Source organism: Hyaena hyaena, unplaced genomic scaffold, assembly GCF_003009895.1.
Source record: "Hyaena hyaena isolate Hyena2069 unplaced genomic scaffold, ASM300989v1 scaffold_46, whole genome shotgun sequence".
NCBI lineage: Eukaryota > Metazoa > Chordata > Mammalia > Carnivora > Hyaenidae > Hyaena > Hyaena hyaena.
Genome location: NW_024080678.1, coordinates 3,181,956 through 3,197,384, shown reverse-complemented (window position 1 = coordinate 3,197,384; position 15,429 = coordinate 3,181,956). Strand labels below are relative to the sequence as shown.

The following is a 15,429-nucleotide window of genomic DNA, read 5'->3' as shown; positions in this document are numbered from 1 at the left end:
AACACTGCAGTTGTGGGTGACGTGTGGCCGGCCAGGGGCTACGGCTAGGAGACGTGAGAAGGCTCACAGATATGCCCACTGAGTTAGAGCCCAAAAGAGGAGGCCTAGTTCAACAGATAGAGAAGAAGGGAAGGGCATCCAAGCAGAGGGAACAGCATGGGCAAAAGTGCGGGACTGAAAGAGAAGGGGGTAGGTTCTGTTAAAGGCAAGTGGTTGGGAGCAGTCAGAGTATAAAAGGCAGATGTTGTCCAGATTAGGATGAGAGAAGGCTTGAGTGACCGAGATCTGGAAAAGTACATTGATTCGCAGCAGAATTCATAACAGCAAAAGCGTGGAAACGATCCAGATGTCCCTCAGTGCTGAATGGATACACAATACGTGGTTCACTGTTCGTCAATAAAGAATGTAAGAGAGAGGGGCACCTGGCGGCTCAGCCGGTTGAGCGTCCGACTTCGGCTCAGGTCATGATCTCACTGTTTGTGGGTGCGAGCCCCGCGTCGGGCTCTGTGCTGACAGCTCAGAGCCTGGAGCCTGTTTCAGATTCTGTGTCTGCCTCTCTCTCTGACCCTCCCCTGCTCATGCTGTCTCTCTCTCTCAGAAATAAATGAAACCTTAAAAAAAAAAAAAAACGTAGGAGAGAGACCTAACAGCAAGTGTGGACATTGAAAACATTATGCTAAGTGTCATTAGCCGGACACAAAAAGCCAGATCATGTGCTGTATGAGCCCATTGATAGGAAATGTCCAGAATGGGCGAATCCATCGTGGTTGTCAGGACAGGCCCAGGAGGAAATGAGACTGATTGGTAATGGGTACAAGGCTTCTCCTGGGCATGTTAGAAATGTTCTAAAATTAGATAGTGGTGATGAGTGCATGACATTGTGAATATACTAAAAACCACCGAACTGTATGCTCTAAATGGATGCAGTTTGCATTGTGTAAAATAGAGGGGCGCCTGGGTGGCTCAGTCGGTTAGGCATATGACTTCAGCTCAGGGCATGATCTCGCGGTCCGTGGGTTCAATCCCCACGTGGGGCTCTGTGCTGACAGCTAGCTCAGAGCCTGGATCCTGTTTTGGATTCTGTGTCTCCCTCTCTCTCTGCCACTCCCCAGCTCATGCTGTGTCTCTCTGTCTCAAAAATAAATAAACGTTAAAATTTTTTTTTTAAATAGATCTCAATAAAGCTGTAAACATGTTTTTTTTTTTTTAAAAAAAGATCGCTTTTAAACACACATGCAAAAGAGAGATTGAGATCCGACACAAAGGGCCTCGAATGGCCCTGAGTAAAAACGTGGCAGTACGCAGCAGAGTGCTCCTGGACAAAGATTTTTCCAGCTCAGAGGACACTGAAGAGTTAAGATTTACTCAGTTCTTGCCACGTGTCAGGCCCCTGCTGAGCCTGTTACATATCATTTAATCCTCTTCACAACCCCATGAGGTAGATAACGTCATCCCCACTTTACAGATGATGAAACTGAGGCACAGAGAAACTAAGTTAATTCAAGTCCCTCATATTTTAAGCGGCAGGGCCTGCTCAGAAACTGAGGCAGCTGGAGTGCAGGGTCCTTGCTCTTAATGGTCTGCCGTCACAGACCATTGGAGCCTGACGGGACCGTAAAGGACAGCCCAGCCCCAGCGTCTCATTTTACAAGTGCCCAAAGATGGGATGTAACCAGTCTACAGATGTTTCCAGCACAGCTGCCGTGGGTCGAGGCAGGTATAGTCCAGGTGTCATAAGGCAGGCAGAAGACAGTGGTGGAAAAGACCATGTCCACCACCTAAAAAATTAAAGCTCTGGGGCACCTGGGTGGCTCAATCGGTTAAGCATCTGACATCAGCTCAGGTCACGATCTCGCAGTTTGTGGGTTCGAGCCCCACATTGGGTTCTGTGCTGATAGCTCAGAACCTAGTGGCTCCTTCCACTTCTGTGTTTCCCTCTCTCTCTCTCTGCCCCTCCCCTGCTCATACTCTGTCTCCCTCTAAAATAAGTAAACATTAAAAAATAATAAAAATTTTTAAAAATAATTAAAAAAAATTAACAGCTTTGTGGGAGGTGGTGACAGTTCTACACATCTGGGGGCCTCACTCTAGAGGGGCACCAATCTGCAAAGCTCTGGGACTTTGCACACCATTCAGGCCTCCTGAATCACACGGACAAAGAACAGCCTGGCTCAGACTGTTCACACCATCAGTGAAACATTGAAACCGTGGACCCCTAACGGCTTCATCCCGGATCTTATCAAGCTATAATAAGGAGCAGGTGGTTCATGGTAGCCCAGAGTCACCCTCTGCGACTTAAGTAAGAATATTCTAGTCAAGCTGGGCCATGCTTCCACGGAAACAGCCTCTAGTATGGGTTCCTTAAACTGCATGTTTGGGGGCAGCCTGATGGTGTGGGAGGTGGAAAGACAAGCTGAGACTGCCATCTCGTTCAGAGGATTGTTCAGAATTGTTTAATGTGATGCTGGGCATGCACTTGAGACCCGGCAGAATCACAAGGAGACAAATTTCAGCATGCCATAAGGAAAAGCATCCAGCCAGGAGAAGCATCCTAAGTGGAAAGCCTATAACCCAGCAATCAAGCAGGAATGGCCGCACTGGGGACAGGTGTCCTAGGGGGACCCACAGACTGCCCGGCTGTAAGATGATGGTGTCTGGGTGTTGACACCGACTGACGCTTTGCTCGCTGTGTCCTTTCTTCCAGCTGGTTATGCAGTATCTCTACTACGGTGGCCCGGAGTCACTTCTCATTAAAAACAACGAGATAATGGAGGTAAGGAATCTGTCGTGTCGTTGGGTGGGTGGCTCTACTGTAAACTCAGGTCACTGTCACTGGCAGGTGTTGGCGGTGTCTGGGGGGACCTGTGTTGGGTTTTTGCTTGGGTGCAGGTTTTGGGGTCCTGCCTCCCAAGGGCTTCTCATCAGAGCCCCTTCCGGAAGGCCAGGGTGCTCCATGCACCTGTAGTAGCAGCTCCGTGAAATCCAGTTTTAGTTGGCTTTGGGGGTGGGGTAAAGGAAGTTTGCTGAGGAAGCTGAGACTAACCCTAGGCACAGCTAGGGCTCAAATACCGTCGCCAGGAGCTATCCTTGGTGACTTCTGTCATTGGAAAACATTCCCCAGATCACGGTGCGTCTGCTGATGCAGAAGCCAGTAGCCGACTAGAAGGGCTGAGGACGACCTCACTCCTTCCTGAGGCTCCTTGGCTTCCCCCATCAGCTGTCTACGTCACTGTTCCGCTGTCTCCCCTCCCTAATCCAGGGGCCTCGTTTCTGCTCCCTTCTGCCCAAGGCCAAGAATACCTGCTCCTTCCTAAACCTGGAGCCCTTGTTGGTTTTCCTCTTCAAAACAGGAACCTTTGAACGGGAAGCCAAGATGACTCCAGTAATCCTGAACAAAGGAGCCAGGGTCTATGACGTCCAGGGTGCCTGGCTGATTAGAGATGTCAGAGCACTACCAGTCGTTCAAAAGGTGACCCCACACCGTGGTTAAAACACAGACTCGGAAACAAAATGGGTTTAAATCCAGGTTACGCCCCTTCTGAGCTGTGTGTTCTTGGACATGTTAGTTAACTTCTCTCAGCCTCAGTTTCCTTACCTGGAAATGGGAATAACTATCTATCTCATTGGGTTTTTTAGATTGTAAGCGTTTCTGTGTTTAATAAGGTGCTTACGACACTGCCTGGCACTTGGTGAGCGCCGCCAGGGCTGTGTGTTCACTGTGTAGCCCATTTATCCTTCCCGTCATACTCCGAGAACCCGTTCCTGGTCATCCCCACCCGTCCAGCCACAGTTACTCCTTTGCCTCTCTGGAGCACTAGTCTCACACTTCTCTACCTTTGGACCAACCTACCATCTGAGGACGCAGTCTCTTCTGTAACATTTATTTTTATTTTTTTTTTACTCCATATATTACTTTATTTTTTTTTGGTTATTTATTTTTTTTTATAGTTTATTGTCAAGCTGCTTTCCATATGACACCCAGTGCTCATCCCCACAAGTGCCCTCCCCCATGCCCCTCACGCCCCTTCCCCTCTCCCCCACCCCCATGGGCCCTCAGTTTGTTCTCAGCATTCAAGAGTCTCTCATGGTTTGCCTCCCTCCCTCTCCCCCACTATTTTTCCCCTTCTTCTCCCGCTTCGTCCTCCGTTAACTTCCCCCTAATCCACCTATGTGTGCAAACATATGGTATTTGTCCTTCTCTGCCTGACTTATTTTGCTCAGCATAACACCCTCAAGTTCCATCCATGTTGCTACAAATGTAACATTTATTTTTATTTTAAAGTCAAAATAATGAGCATACATGTAAATTATGTAAATAATACTAAGAAGAGGTTATCACAAAAAGGAGCTCACCCAGGCCCCCCAGCTCCCACACCCCCATCGTTTCCCCAAAGGCAACCCGTCTAAACCCTTAGGGCCAGGCTACAGCACTGATGCAAAGGGACAGAGATCTCTGCCCTCATGCACTCTCTGAGGGCAACAGGCATGACATCATATCTGGTGAGGGGAGGGCTCTAAGGAAAACTAAGACAGAATAAGAAGGGCAGACAGTGATAGAGGAAGGTGACCTGAGGCAGGGTGGCCTGGGAGGTTTCTCTGGGGGGACATTTGTGTGGACACCTGGATGAACAGAGGGAGTGAACCGCGCTGATATCCATCTTGCTGACTAATGGTGTTCGCCCTTATTTCTGGACGTAACAACTTCAGGCATTTTTGCTTGACCCGCTGCTAGAATAGATGTGAATCTGGTTCACTTCAACCCCCTCTCCTCTGACATCTTCACACACACATACACACACACCCCGCAACAGAGTTCGACCACTGTGTCTTAGTGTTTAGTGTTTCCTTTGGGCTTTAAAGTGACATTACCGATGCCTGTATTCCCGGCCCTTCTACTTGGGACACTTCTGCCGAAGATGAGGATTTGTCCCATGACTGTCATCCATTTATTTCCACCTCTCAGCCACTAACGGGCTCTTTTTATGGTTTTTAGCTTCTGTCTGCTGCTAAATTTTTCCAGCTGGAGGCTTTGCAGCGACACTGTGAGATTATCTGCGCAAAGAGCATCAATACCGACAACTGTGTGGATATTTACAACCACGCCAAGGTAATCAGTCCCACCCTGGCTGCCCTGAGCATCCGCCGCGTACTGAAGTGGGTGAGGCTTTTCCTTCACAGACACAGAGTCAGGGCAGAGAGCTAGTGCTGGCCGCTCGCTCCAGGCTGAGCCACCCCTGCATTCCTCCATGACTAATCAGAATCTCCTAGGGAGAGTTCCGAATGTGTTTAGCCACCCCAACCCCAATGGTCTCTGCAGTGGAATCTAGGAATCTGTATTTTTAACAAGCTCCCTAGGCTACTGTCGTGACTTCAGTCCTAAGGCTAGTCGTGACTCCAGTTTTCGGGAATTGCTGATCTCCTCCAATTCATTTCACACGTAGGGATACTGGGACCAAGAGAATTCAAATAATTGGTCTAGGTGCCATTTTATTTTGTTTCCCGTGCTCAGGATGGGAAGATTAGCATTTGCTAGGAAGAAACAATGAAATGAGTTGAGATCAGGAATTAAACTAAGACAAAAAAGTCTTCTTTTTGGTAACTGGAGCTCAAGACACGTCTCCCACTTCCACTGCTCTGTCGAGTGACAACTGACATGAATTACGCTCCCATTGCTCATCGTGAAAACTGAGGTTGCATTTGAGATTTTGTTTTCTGTCTTACGCCAACATTCAACAAGCCCTTTTAGTCGCAGGCGCCTGTGCTAGGAGCCATTTTACACCTGCTGTGTTTTTTAAATAATTTATTGTCAAGTTAGCTAACATATAGTGTAGTCTTGGCTTCAGGAGTAGATTCCCATGATTCATCACTTACATACCACACCCAGTGCTCATCCCAACAAGTGCCCTCCTCAATGCCCATCACCCATTTTTCCTGCCCCTCCCAAACCCCCACCCCCATCAACCCTCAGTTTGTTGTTCTCTGGATTTAAGAGTCTTTTATGATTTGCCTTCTTCCCTTCCCTTATGGTCTCTGTTAAGTTTCTCAAATTCTACATATGAGTGAAAACCTGTGATATCTGATATCTGTCTTTTTACGACTATTTCACTTAGCATACCAACCTCCAGTTCCGTCCATGTTGTTGCAAATGGCAAGGTTTCATTCTTTTTCATCACCGAGTAGTATTCTGTTGTATACATAAACCACATCTTCTTTACCCGTTCATCAGTTGATGGACATTTGAGCTCCTTCCATACTTTGGCTATTGTTGATAGCACTGCTGTAAACACTGGGGTGCAGGTGCCCCTTCAAAACAGCACACCTGTATCCTTTGGATAAATTCCTAGTAGTGCTATTGCTGGGTCATAGGGTAGGTCTATATTTAATTTTTTGAGGAACCTCCACACTGTTTTCCAGAGTGGCTGCACCAGTTTGCATTCCCACCAACAGTGTAGGAGGGTGCCCGTTTCTCCACGTCCTTGGCAATATCTCTCCTGAGTTGTTAATTTTAGCCACTCTGACAGGTGTGGTTTTGATTTGTATTTCCCTGATGATGAGTGATGTTGAGCATCTTTTCATGTGTCTGTTAGCCATCTGGATGTGTTCTTTGGAAAAGTGTCTATTCATATCTTCTGCCCATTTCTTCACTGGATTATTTGTTTTTTGGGTGTTGAGTTTGGTAAGTTCTTTATAGATTTTTAATACTAACCCTTTATCGAATATGTCGTTTGCAAATATCTTCTCTCATTCTGTTGGCTGCCTTTTAGTTTTGTTGATTGTTTCTCCTTTGCTGTGCAGAAGGGTTTTATCTTGATGAGATCCAAATAGTTCATTTTTGCTTTTATTTCCCTTGCCTCTGAAGACATGCTGAGTAAGAAGTTGTTGTGGCTGAGGCCAAAGAGGTTGTTACCTGTTTTTTCCTCTAGGATTTTGATGGTTTCCCATCTCACATTTAGGTCTTTCATCCATTTTGAATTTATTTTTGTGTATTACGCCTTCTTTTTTAATGCTCACTACAACCCTTTTAGGTAAATGCTATCATTAGTCTCATAATAAGGAAACTGAGGCACAGAGAGGGGAAGGAACTTGCTTAAGGTCACACAGCTACTATGGAGATTTTTTTATTGTGGCAAAATGCACATAACATGAAATTTACTATTTTCACCATTTATAAGTGTACCATTCAGTGGCATTAAGAGCATTCACATTGTTGTAACACCATCAGCACTGTCTATCTCCAGAACTTTCTATCTTCCCAAACTGAAACTTGGTACCTACAAAATGCTAACTCCTCATTTCCCTTCCCCTCAGCCCCTCGAAACCACCATTCAACTTTCTGTCTCTATGAACTCGAGTACTCTAGGGACCTTAGATAAATGGAATCATGTAGTACTTGCCCTTTGTGACTGGCTTGTTTCAGGTAGCACAGTGCCCCCAATGTTCATCCGTGCTGTAGCAAACGTCGGAATTTCATTTCTGTTTAAGACTGAATAATATCCCACTGTATGGAGAGATTACATTGTGTCTATCCAGTCATCTGTCTGTGGACACTTAGGGTGGTTTGCATCCTTTGGCTACTGTGAACAATACCGCTTTGAACACAGAAGGACAAATACATGATCAAGTCTCTGCTTTTAGTTCTTTGGGGTGTGTACCCAGAAGGGTAAACCCAGATTTGTCTTACCCCAAACCACTCCCAAGTTCTTACCTTTGTGTTTTATCCGGCCTAATAAATGGCTGAAATATTTGCAATAATCATTGATATGCAGAAAAGATCTTCTCATTGGTCATCAGTAAATCAAAACCTACAGGCTATTTACTATGCCCATGTGCATGTGTACACACACACACACACACACGCACACACACACACTGTGTATTTTGGTTAAGTGAGGATTTTACCAAAATCTGGGCTCTCAGGACACAGCACTTTTTTTCTAATCTTAAACGAAGTACTTTACAGAAAAGCATCCAGAGACTGCTCTCTACCCAAGAAAGAGCCTGATTATTAATCTTGCGGTCCTCTCCTGGCCACAGACACTCAAATTGCCCTGTGAACCCAACATCCACAAGTGGCTTTGCCATGGCCTGTCATGTTGACAGCAATCCATTTTAATCACTTTCAGGCTCCTTGGCAGGCAGCTCCCGTAGCTATCTTATTTAATAATGCAGCCTGATGCAAGATGAGCCCAGGCTGGGAATATATTACTGCTACAGGCTTTGACTACCTATGCCAGGGAGCTGCTCCATTTGCTTATGTACCTTTGCAGCCAGAGCTCTGCATTTTACAGACACTAGACTTTGCCTCGGCCTCCCCGGCCACATCCTGGTATGTTTCCAATGCAAAAGTCTGCCTTCCGTGATATTTGCATAGAGGACAAGGCAAAGCCAGCCAGCCCCTGCCCTTTCCCCATTCTATATGCTGCTTCCCCTGTGCGACAGAGACTGCAACACCACTAATGATCACATGCATGTGGATTCTATTCCTGGCGGATCGTACTGCAAATCAAGGCCAGTTTAGTAAAAACAGAAAAGAAAAACCAACTCTTGGTTCAGAACCCCAGGAAACACAGGGGTTTATATGCTAATAAAAGTGTTCCAAACATCAATAAGCCCTTGGCAACATCACCTCACTGCTACATCTAACTGTTTGAGACAGCTGTGGAATTTTCTACAGATGAAAAGCCCATCCCATAAATGCATGGCTTAACCATCTTTTTTTTTCCTGGCAAAGCTGTCCCAAATTATTGTCATAGAAAAGGGGCCTTGAAGCTGCTGATGGCCCTTTCAACCTGAGAAAAAGAATAGGCTGGTTCATCAGATTGAACCTAAGCTAATGCAGTAAGCCCAACCGTGCACTGTGCTAGAAAGAACACAGGTTTAGAAACCTAGGGATCCATTCATTAGTGTTTTTTGAGCACCCACTACTTACCAGGAACTGTATTCATCAGAATATAATAAGAAATTGGTAAGACATGATCTCTTCCCTTGAAAAAATTAGTCTAGGACAGGGATCAGCAAACATTTTCTGTTTTCACACAAGCCATATAGTCATTGTAGTAACGCAAGAGCAGCCACACACGATGCATAAATGATGGATGCGACTTTGTTCTTTTTTTTTTAATATTTTTTTTATTTATTTCTAGGAGAGAGAGAGACAGCGTGAGCAGGGGAGGGTCAGAGAGAGAGGGAGACACAGACTCGGAAACAGGCTCCAGGCTCCGAGCTGGCAGTCAGCACAGAGCCCGACGCGGGGCTCGAACCCACGAACCGCGAGATCATTACCTAAGCGAAAGTCAGACGCTTAACCAACTAAGCCACCCAGGCGCCCCAATGCGACTTTGTTCTAATAAAACTTTATTTACAAAAACAGGTAGTGGGCCAAGTTTTGCCCACTGTCCTGTAGTTTGTCAACAATCACTGGCATAGGAGATGAGAGTTCCCACCCCAGTTCTGTCAGTCATTAGTTGTGTGGAGGTAGGCAAGGGTCTGATGTGTAGTCACCATTGAGTAAATATCACCCAATATAAATGTAAGTATTTATTGTGCTTATTGTTCTCCACTTAGACTTACTTGTGATGAGTGATATTTATATACAAAGCGAGTGGCCAGGGGTGGTCAAGGGGGGTGCTCCCTGTGTCCACAGAATCAAAGATAGGCAACTCTGAGCCTCAGTTTCCCCAGCTGTACAATGAGGACTTGTACTCTGTGACTCTAAGAGCAGGGTTCATGTTGACAGAATGAAAGCTTTCCTAAGATCTCTCCCAACTCGAGGATACTGTGCAGCTATGGGAACACTGGATGGTAACAAGCCCTCTCACCTGATAAACCTCACCATGCCTAAGTCTCTCAGAGACCACGTATTTACCTGGTGTGTCTACTTCCTAAATGCAGTGAAGAGCATGCCATTCATTTTGTGGCTGGGAAAGCTGAGGCACAGAAAAGTGATTTGACTCGCCCAAGGTTGCACGTGGTTTTTGTGCATAAAGTTGCCATTGGCTCAATGAATGGTGTCAGTGAGTTCATGGTTACAAGCTTGGTCCTTCTACGGGCTGGTTAGCTGGGCTAGGTTCCTTAGACATAGTCCGTCCCCTTTTTCCCAGCCTGGCCACCTACTTTGTGCATGAAGGTCCCTGGATATCAGTTGGTGAGAAGGAGAGTGATAATTATAAGTAGTTTACATTTATAATGCCAACTAACATTGAGTGAGTGCTGACTACAATTGGCCATTGTCCTGTCACTCCGTGCATTATCTCATTTAATCTCAACAACAGACTGCTGAGTAGGTATCATCATCATCCCCATTTTATGGATAGGAGTTTTGAGGCAAAGAAAGATGGTAATAATTGCCCAACAGCCAATGGCTGTAGTGGTAAATCTGGGCCGGGGGTGGGGGGAAGATCCCAGAAGCTAGAAGCCCCTCCCTTAACTACATCCCTAACCTACCTCTCCTAAGTGTGACAAATGGCAGGATCATGCCATAAGTCATCCCAACAGGTCTGGGATGCAGGCGTCATAATTCTCATTTTGAAAATGATGCACCTAAAGCTGGAGGCCAGGTGACCCAGCCCTGGTCACATATTCAGGGAGGTGGGTGAGCCCAGCTCAAATCCAGGTGTTCAGCTCATTCCAGCATAGTCTTGTTGGCACTGCCTCATTATCATTCCACCATTCCACATCTAACAATTAAGTGCATCTCTGGTTTATTTTTTTAATGTTTATTTATTTACTTTGAGAGAGAGGGGGAGAGAGAGGATCCCAAGCAGGCTGGCTCCGCACTTTCAGCGCAGAGCCCAACACTGAGTTCATGATCTGAGCTGAATCAAGAGTCAGGTGCTTGGGGCGCCTGGGTGGCTTAGTCGGTTAAGCGTCCGACTTTCGCTTAGGTCATGATCTCGCGGTTCGTGGGTTCGAGCCTCGCGTCGGGCTCTGTGCTGACTGCCAGCTCAGAGCCTGGAGCCTGTTTCAGATTCTGTGCCTCCCTCTCTCTCTGACCCTCCCCTGCTCACGCTGTTTCTCTCTCCTAGAAATAAATAAATAAAACAAAAAAAATTTTTTTAATAAAAATAAAAAATAAAAAAATAAAAAAAAGAGTCAGGTGCTTAACCGACTGCGCCAACCAGGTGCCCCACATCTCTAGTTTAAAGGACAGGATAGAAAGAGTTCAGAAGAATGATTCAGCATTAAGATAATTTAAATAATGCAACATTTAAATAAAGCAGCAGGATATCTTCTCAAGGAGCGCTTAAGAACTTCCGAGCATCTAGTTCATTGCAATAGAGAGACTTTGGAAACTGTAGAAAAGATGTGAAGACAGCCAACTCCCATGTCCACATTTACTTCTGTACTTCAAACATGAGTTCTTCCACCAAACACATGTGAGGCTAAATCCCTACCCTCTGATTAATGGTGTCAGGCTGGTGGCAGTGTCTTAATGGTTAAGCACACAGCCTTAAGGGTTCAATTCCTGGTTCTGCCCTTGACACGCTGTGTGACTTTTTGTAACTTATGCTCTTATCTGTCGTCTCATCTGTAAATTGGAGGCAGTAATCTGCCTGCCTTCAGGGAAGTTGAAGATTAAAGAGGCTGATGTACATGAGGTGCCTAGCAAGGTGCCTGGCACATTGTAAGTTCTCAGTAAATGTTCACTGTTAGCTCATTACTCTGAGTGTTAAATGCTCAGTCATACATTCAGCAAATACTTATTGAGTGTCTTCCATCTGTTAAGCCCTCTGCTTGGGCTTATAAAAGTGAGCTAGGTCAACATAATCCCTTCCTTATCGGTTTAGTCTGTGAGGAACCCCATCTGTAGATCAGTTTCTCATCCTCAGCACTGCCAGCTTGAGCCGCCGGATTCTCTGCTGTGGGGTCTGTCCTGTGCATTGTGGGATGTTAGCAGCATCCCTGGCTTCCACCCATTAGATGCCAATAGTACACACTTCACCACCACCACCCAGTTGTGACAATCAGACCATCTCCCGACTTTTCCAAGTGTCCCCTGGGAGGCAAAAAAATCACCCCTGGTGGAGAACCATTGCCCTAAACGCAGGGAGTTGGTAGTCAGTACCCACTCGGGGTTGCTGTGAGAGTCAAATAGTTAATTAATAATACTCCAGGAGCATAGAGCTGTTTCTGCAACTCTGTTCATGTGCCAGTTATCTACAGCCACAGCAAAGAACCGCAAAACCCAGGGGTTAAAACAGTAAGCACTTCTTCAGCACATGAGTCAATGGGAAAGCTGGAAGTTTCTTTTGGTTTCTATGGGTCTTGCTTCTGAAGTTAGCTGGCTGGTCATCTGTGCTTGGCTTTGTTGACCCTGGCTGGGCTCTGTCACTCTCTCTACCCAGTTTCATGGAGCCGCTAACCCTTCAAACAGACTAGCCAGGGCTTGTTCCTGTGACGGAGGCAGGGTTCTGAGCAAGAGTGCCGAAGTGCACACATGGCCACTTGAAGATAGCTCAGAATCAGCATCTCTCACTTCTTCCATGTTCTGTTGGCCTGAGCAAGTCACAAGGCCAAGCAGTGAAGAAATGGACTCCAGCCCTCTCGTGAGAGAAGCTGTCAAGTCTTGTCCCACAAGGGTGAATACAGCAAACGGTAATGAATCAGGGCCGTTTTTACAGTCAATCTGCCTTAATAGGTGTCCGCCACTATTAGCAATGCAGGCAGTCAGGTGCGTTGCAGAAACATAACCATCTCCTGCTTCCTCTCGCCCTCCACAGTTCCTTGGAGTCACAGAGCTCTCCGCGTATTGCGAGGGCTACTTTCTCAAAAACATGATGGTCCTCATTGAAAACGAAGCATTCAAGCAACTCCTCTATGACAAAAATGGCGAAGGAACGGGCCAGGATGTGCTCCAGGACTTACAGAGGACGTTGGCCATCAGGATTCAGTCAATCCACTTGTCATCCTCCAAAGGTTCTGTTGTATGAAATGTCCAGGGCAGGGAACGGTCCCCCGGGGACTTTCCAGTTCTTCTGCTGCACTGGCTTCAAACAAACACATACAAAGTTCACCTGGCGTCTGTTTTTGGCTAGGCCAAGGAGCTGCCTCTACTGCCTGAGCTTTTCTCGAATAAGCAATTTCAGCTCCCGTGTGTTCCTGTTGAGAAACAAAGGACATTGCACTGGTCTGCAGGTCAGATTTGCACCGGGGTCCAGAGCTTGAAGGTCAACATGGGACAGCTAAGCCAACCCCATTCGAAAGCACCCCCAGGGCATTTGAACACCCGTTCCCGGGACCACTGTCAAATGGATGAATTGAGGAGTAAAGGTCATTCAAGTTGCAGGTGGACAGTTGGAGAACTTGACTGTTCCGACCCCGAAGAGCATCGTGTTCACATGAAGGACCTTAGTAGCTACAGCTCAGCGAGAGTCAACCGTGGTAGCAAATTGGTGAGACTGTTACCAATAACGAAGAAACAATTTGGCAAATTTTTAGGGGTGGGAACTTTTTAAAATGTTCATAAAAAAACAAAACAAAACAAAAACAGGGCAGCCTTGTAGTTTAAAATCTATTTCTAAAAGCTTAACAGTTCATTTTCAATTGAATCGTGTTTAGGGATCTGTGTTTTGAGTTTTGTTTTTTTAAAAAAAAAAAACAGTAAGTCGCAGGTCTATTCCGTATAAACATGCATCTGACAAGATATTGCTGATACTCTATACAAAGTGAAATAATAATCTTGCCTTAGTGATCATGGTTACACAAAAGAGGTGCACTGCCAATAATTATCTCTAACTCAATAGCTGAAAACAACATGCATGCTAATTGTGATTTCGGGGTGACAGTAAGACAGCCCCACATAACAAAACATGCATCTGCATGGGCCCGAGCCAGTGAAACATTGTTTGTGCTTCATTTTTGCCAAGGTAAAAATGTTCCATCACTTCTGCTAAAAATCCATTTGGTGAAACTGTAACATATTCCTTTCCTTTAACAATGATTCTGGGATGCTTTTGCAGAAATGTGTTCATAGATGATGCTGATCGGGGGTGGGGGGGTGCGCGCACGTCCGAGAATTTACTATGAATCCCAAAGTTTTCTCTGTACTCTCAAAAGATGTTAATAGTTTGTTACTAGCCAGAGAATATGACTATGTTAGATTATTTTTAAAGATGAAATATGTATGATAGGAAGGATTCTTTCTGTATTCTGAGAGTGTACAGCATAGGGTTATCTCTATATAGGGATGAAAGTTTCTATCGATGGGGTTCTGTTTGCTCTGCCATATATTATAAGCAAAAGAGATTGGTGAAGTGCCACAATATTCCAAATAGTTTTCGAGTTGCTGCCTTTTTCTCTTGTCCTTTCCTTCGAAACCTAGATAGAAATGAGAATAACTTTTGCCCTTTGGGGTTGGCAAAGTTACATTGGTAAACCTATTTCCTAGCATGCCTTTGGGAAGTTGTGCACAGACCCCAGATTCTAAAAGAGCTGCTGTCATCCGTGGTACATGCTCCCTGAGCCACTGCTCACAGGACCGAGGCCAAGTTACATGGGTGACGGGCCACATCCACCTATGACATCGGCTCTTATGTGATTTGGATACATGAGGGCCTCTCTCCGACTTGGTCATTTGCAAACCACCGCAGGCCCTACCATCGAATGAAGAAGGGAAGAAAGATTTAAGAAAAAAAAAAAAACTGCCTTCAGAGGAGTCCAAGTTAACAGATACACACAGCACGTGCGTGGGTCACCGCTGCCTCCCGCCTCCTCTGTGTCCTCAGAAATGCCGTGTGATGTTCCCTTAACCACGACTGACTTCCCCTGTGAATGTCTAGTGCTAGTTTGGGGCCTCTGGGCTTCCGATTTGTACCGCGGCAACTCCTGACGGGCTTCTGTTCTACTTTGGTGTGCTTTCTCTGTCAGTAAATGATTTCCCCAAGCCGTGCATCGTGTGTATGGTATGAGTGAGCTCTTTACTCAACAGGTGGAGCCTGAGAACTTGGTTCCGTTGAAAGATTGGAAAATGTGGCCGTGCAGTAAAGGTCGAGGAAAATGAAGATAATGAGGTCAAAGGTAGGGGCCGCCACCTGTCCACTCTGTCAGCCAGAGGTTGGCTGTGCAGGCTCGAGTCCCCTGGGTCTGTGCATACCTCCGGGTGCCGCCCATGGAGCACTTAACAGGTGTCACCACTTTGCCTAATGCAGCTAATTCAGCTGCAGAGAGTAGGGTTCTGGCTGCCATTTGTGTGCCTCGATGAAGCTTTGTGGGGGTGGGAAGATGGAGGAAAACGAGTTCTGCCCTCATGGTGTGGCTCCCATTAAGGGCCAGCATGACCCAATGCTTGTGGACGGCGCAGCGTTCTGGGGTGGGGGTCACAGCAAGGCAAGCAGCTCTCCCCTTGGGTATTGTCATCACTGAGGTCAAATCAAGTGCCCACCTGATCCACTTGGGCTCCTCATCCAGCCTGGGCCCAGCTCAGGTCTGGGT

General features: G+C 46.2%; 1 protein-coding gene across 2 annotated transcripts in view; it reads left to right on the top strand.

Annotated features, from left to right (window-relative positions):
* The window catches only part of BTBD11 (BTB domain containing 11), a 320,925-nt gene extending 306,038 nt beyond the window's left edge, over positions 1 to 14,887 (top strand). For both annotated transcript variants that reach the window (XM_039230475.1, XM_039230474.1), the window contains 3 exons: positions 2,705 to 2,773; positions 4,994 to 5,107; positions 12,720 to 14,887. In XM_039230475.1, the coding sequence (XP_039086406.1) occupies positions 2,705 to 2,773; positions 4,994 to 5,107; positions 12,720 to 12,929 (393 nt within the window). In that variant the 3' untranslated portion in view covers positions 12,930 to 14,887. The remainder of the gene's footprint in view (positions 1 to 2,704; positions 2,774 to 4,993; positions 5,108 to 12,719) is intronic.
* The last annotated feature ends 542 nt before the right edge of the window (positions 14,888 to 15,429 follow it).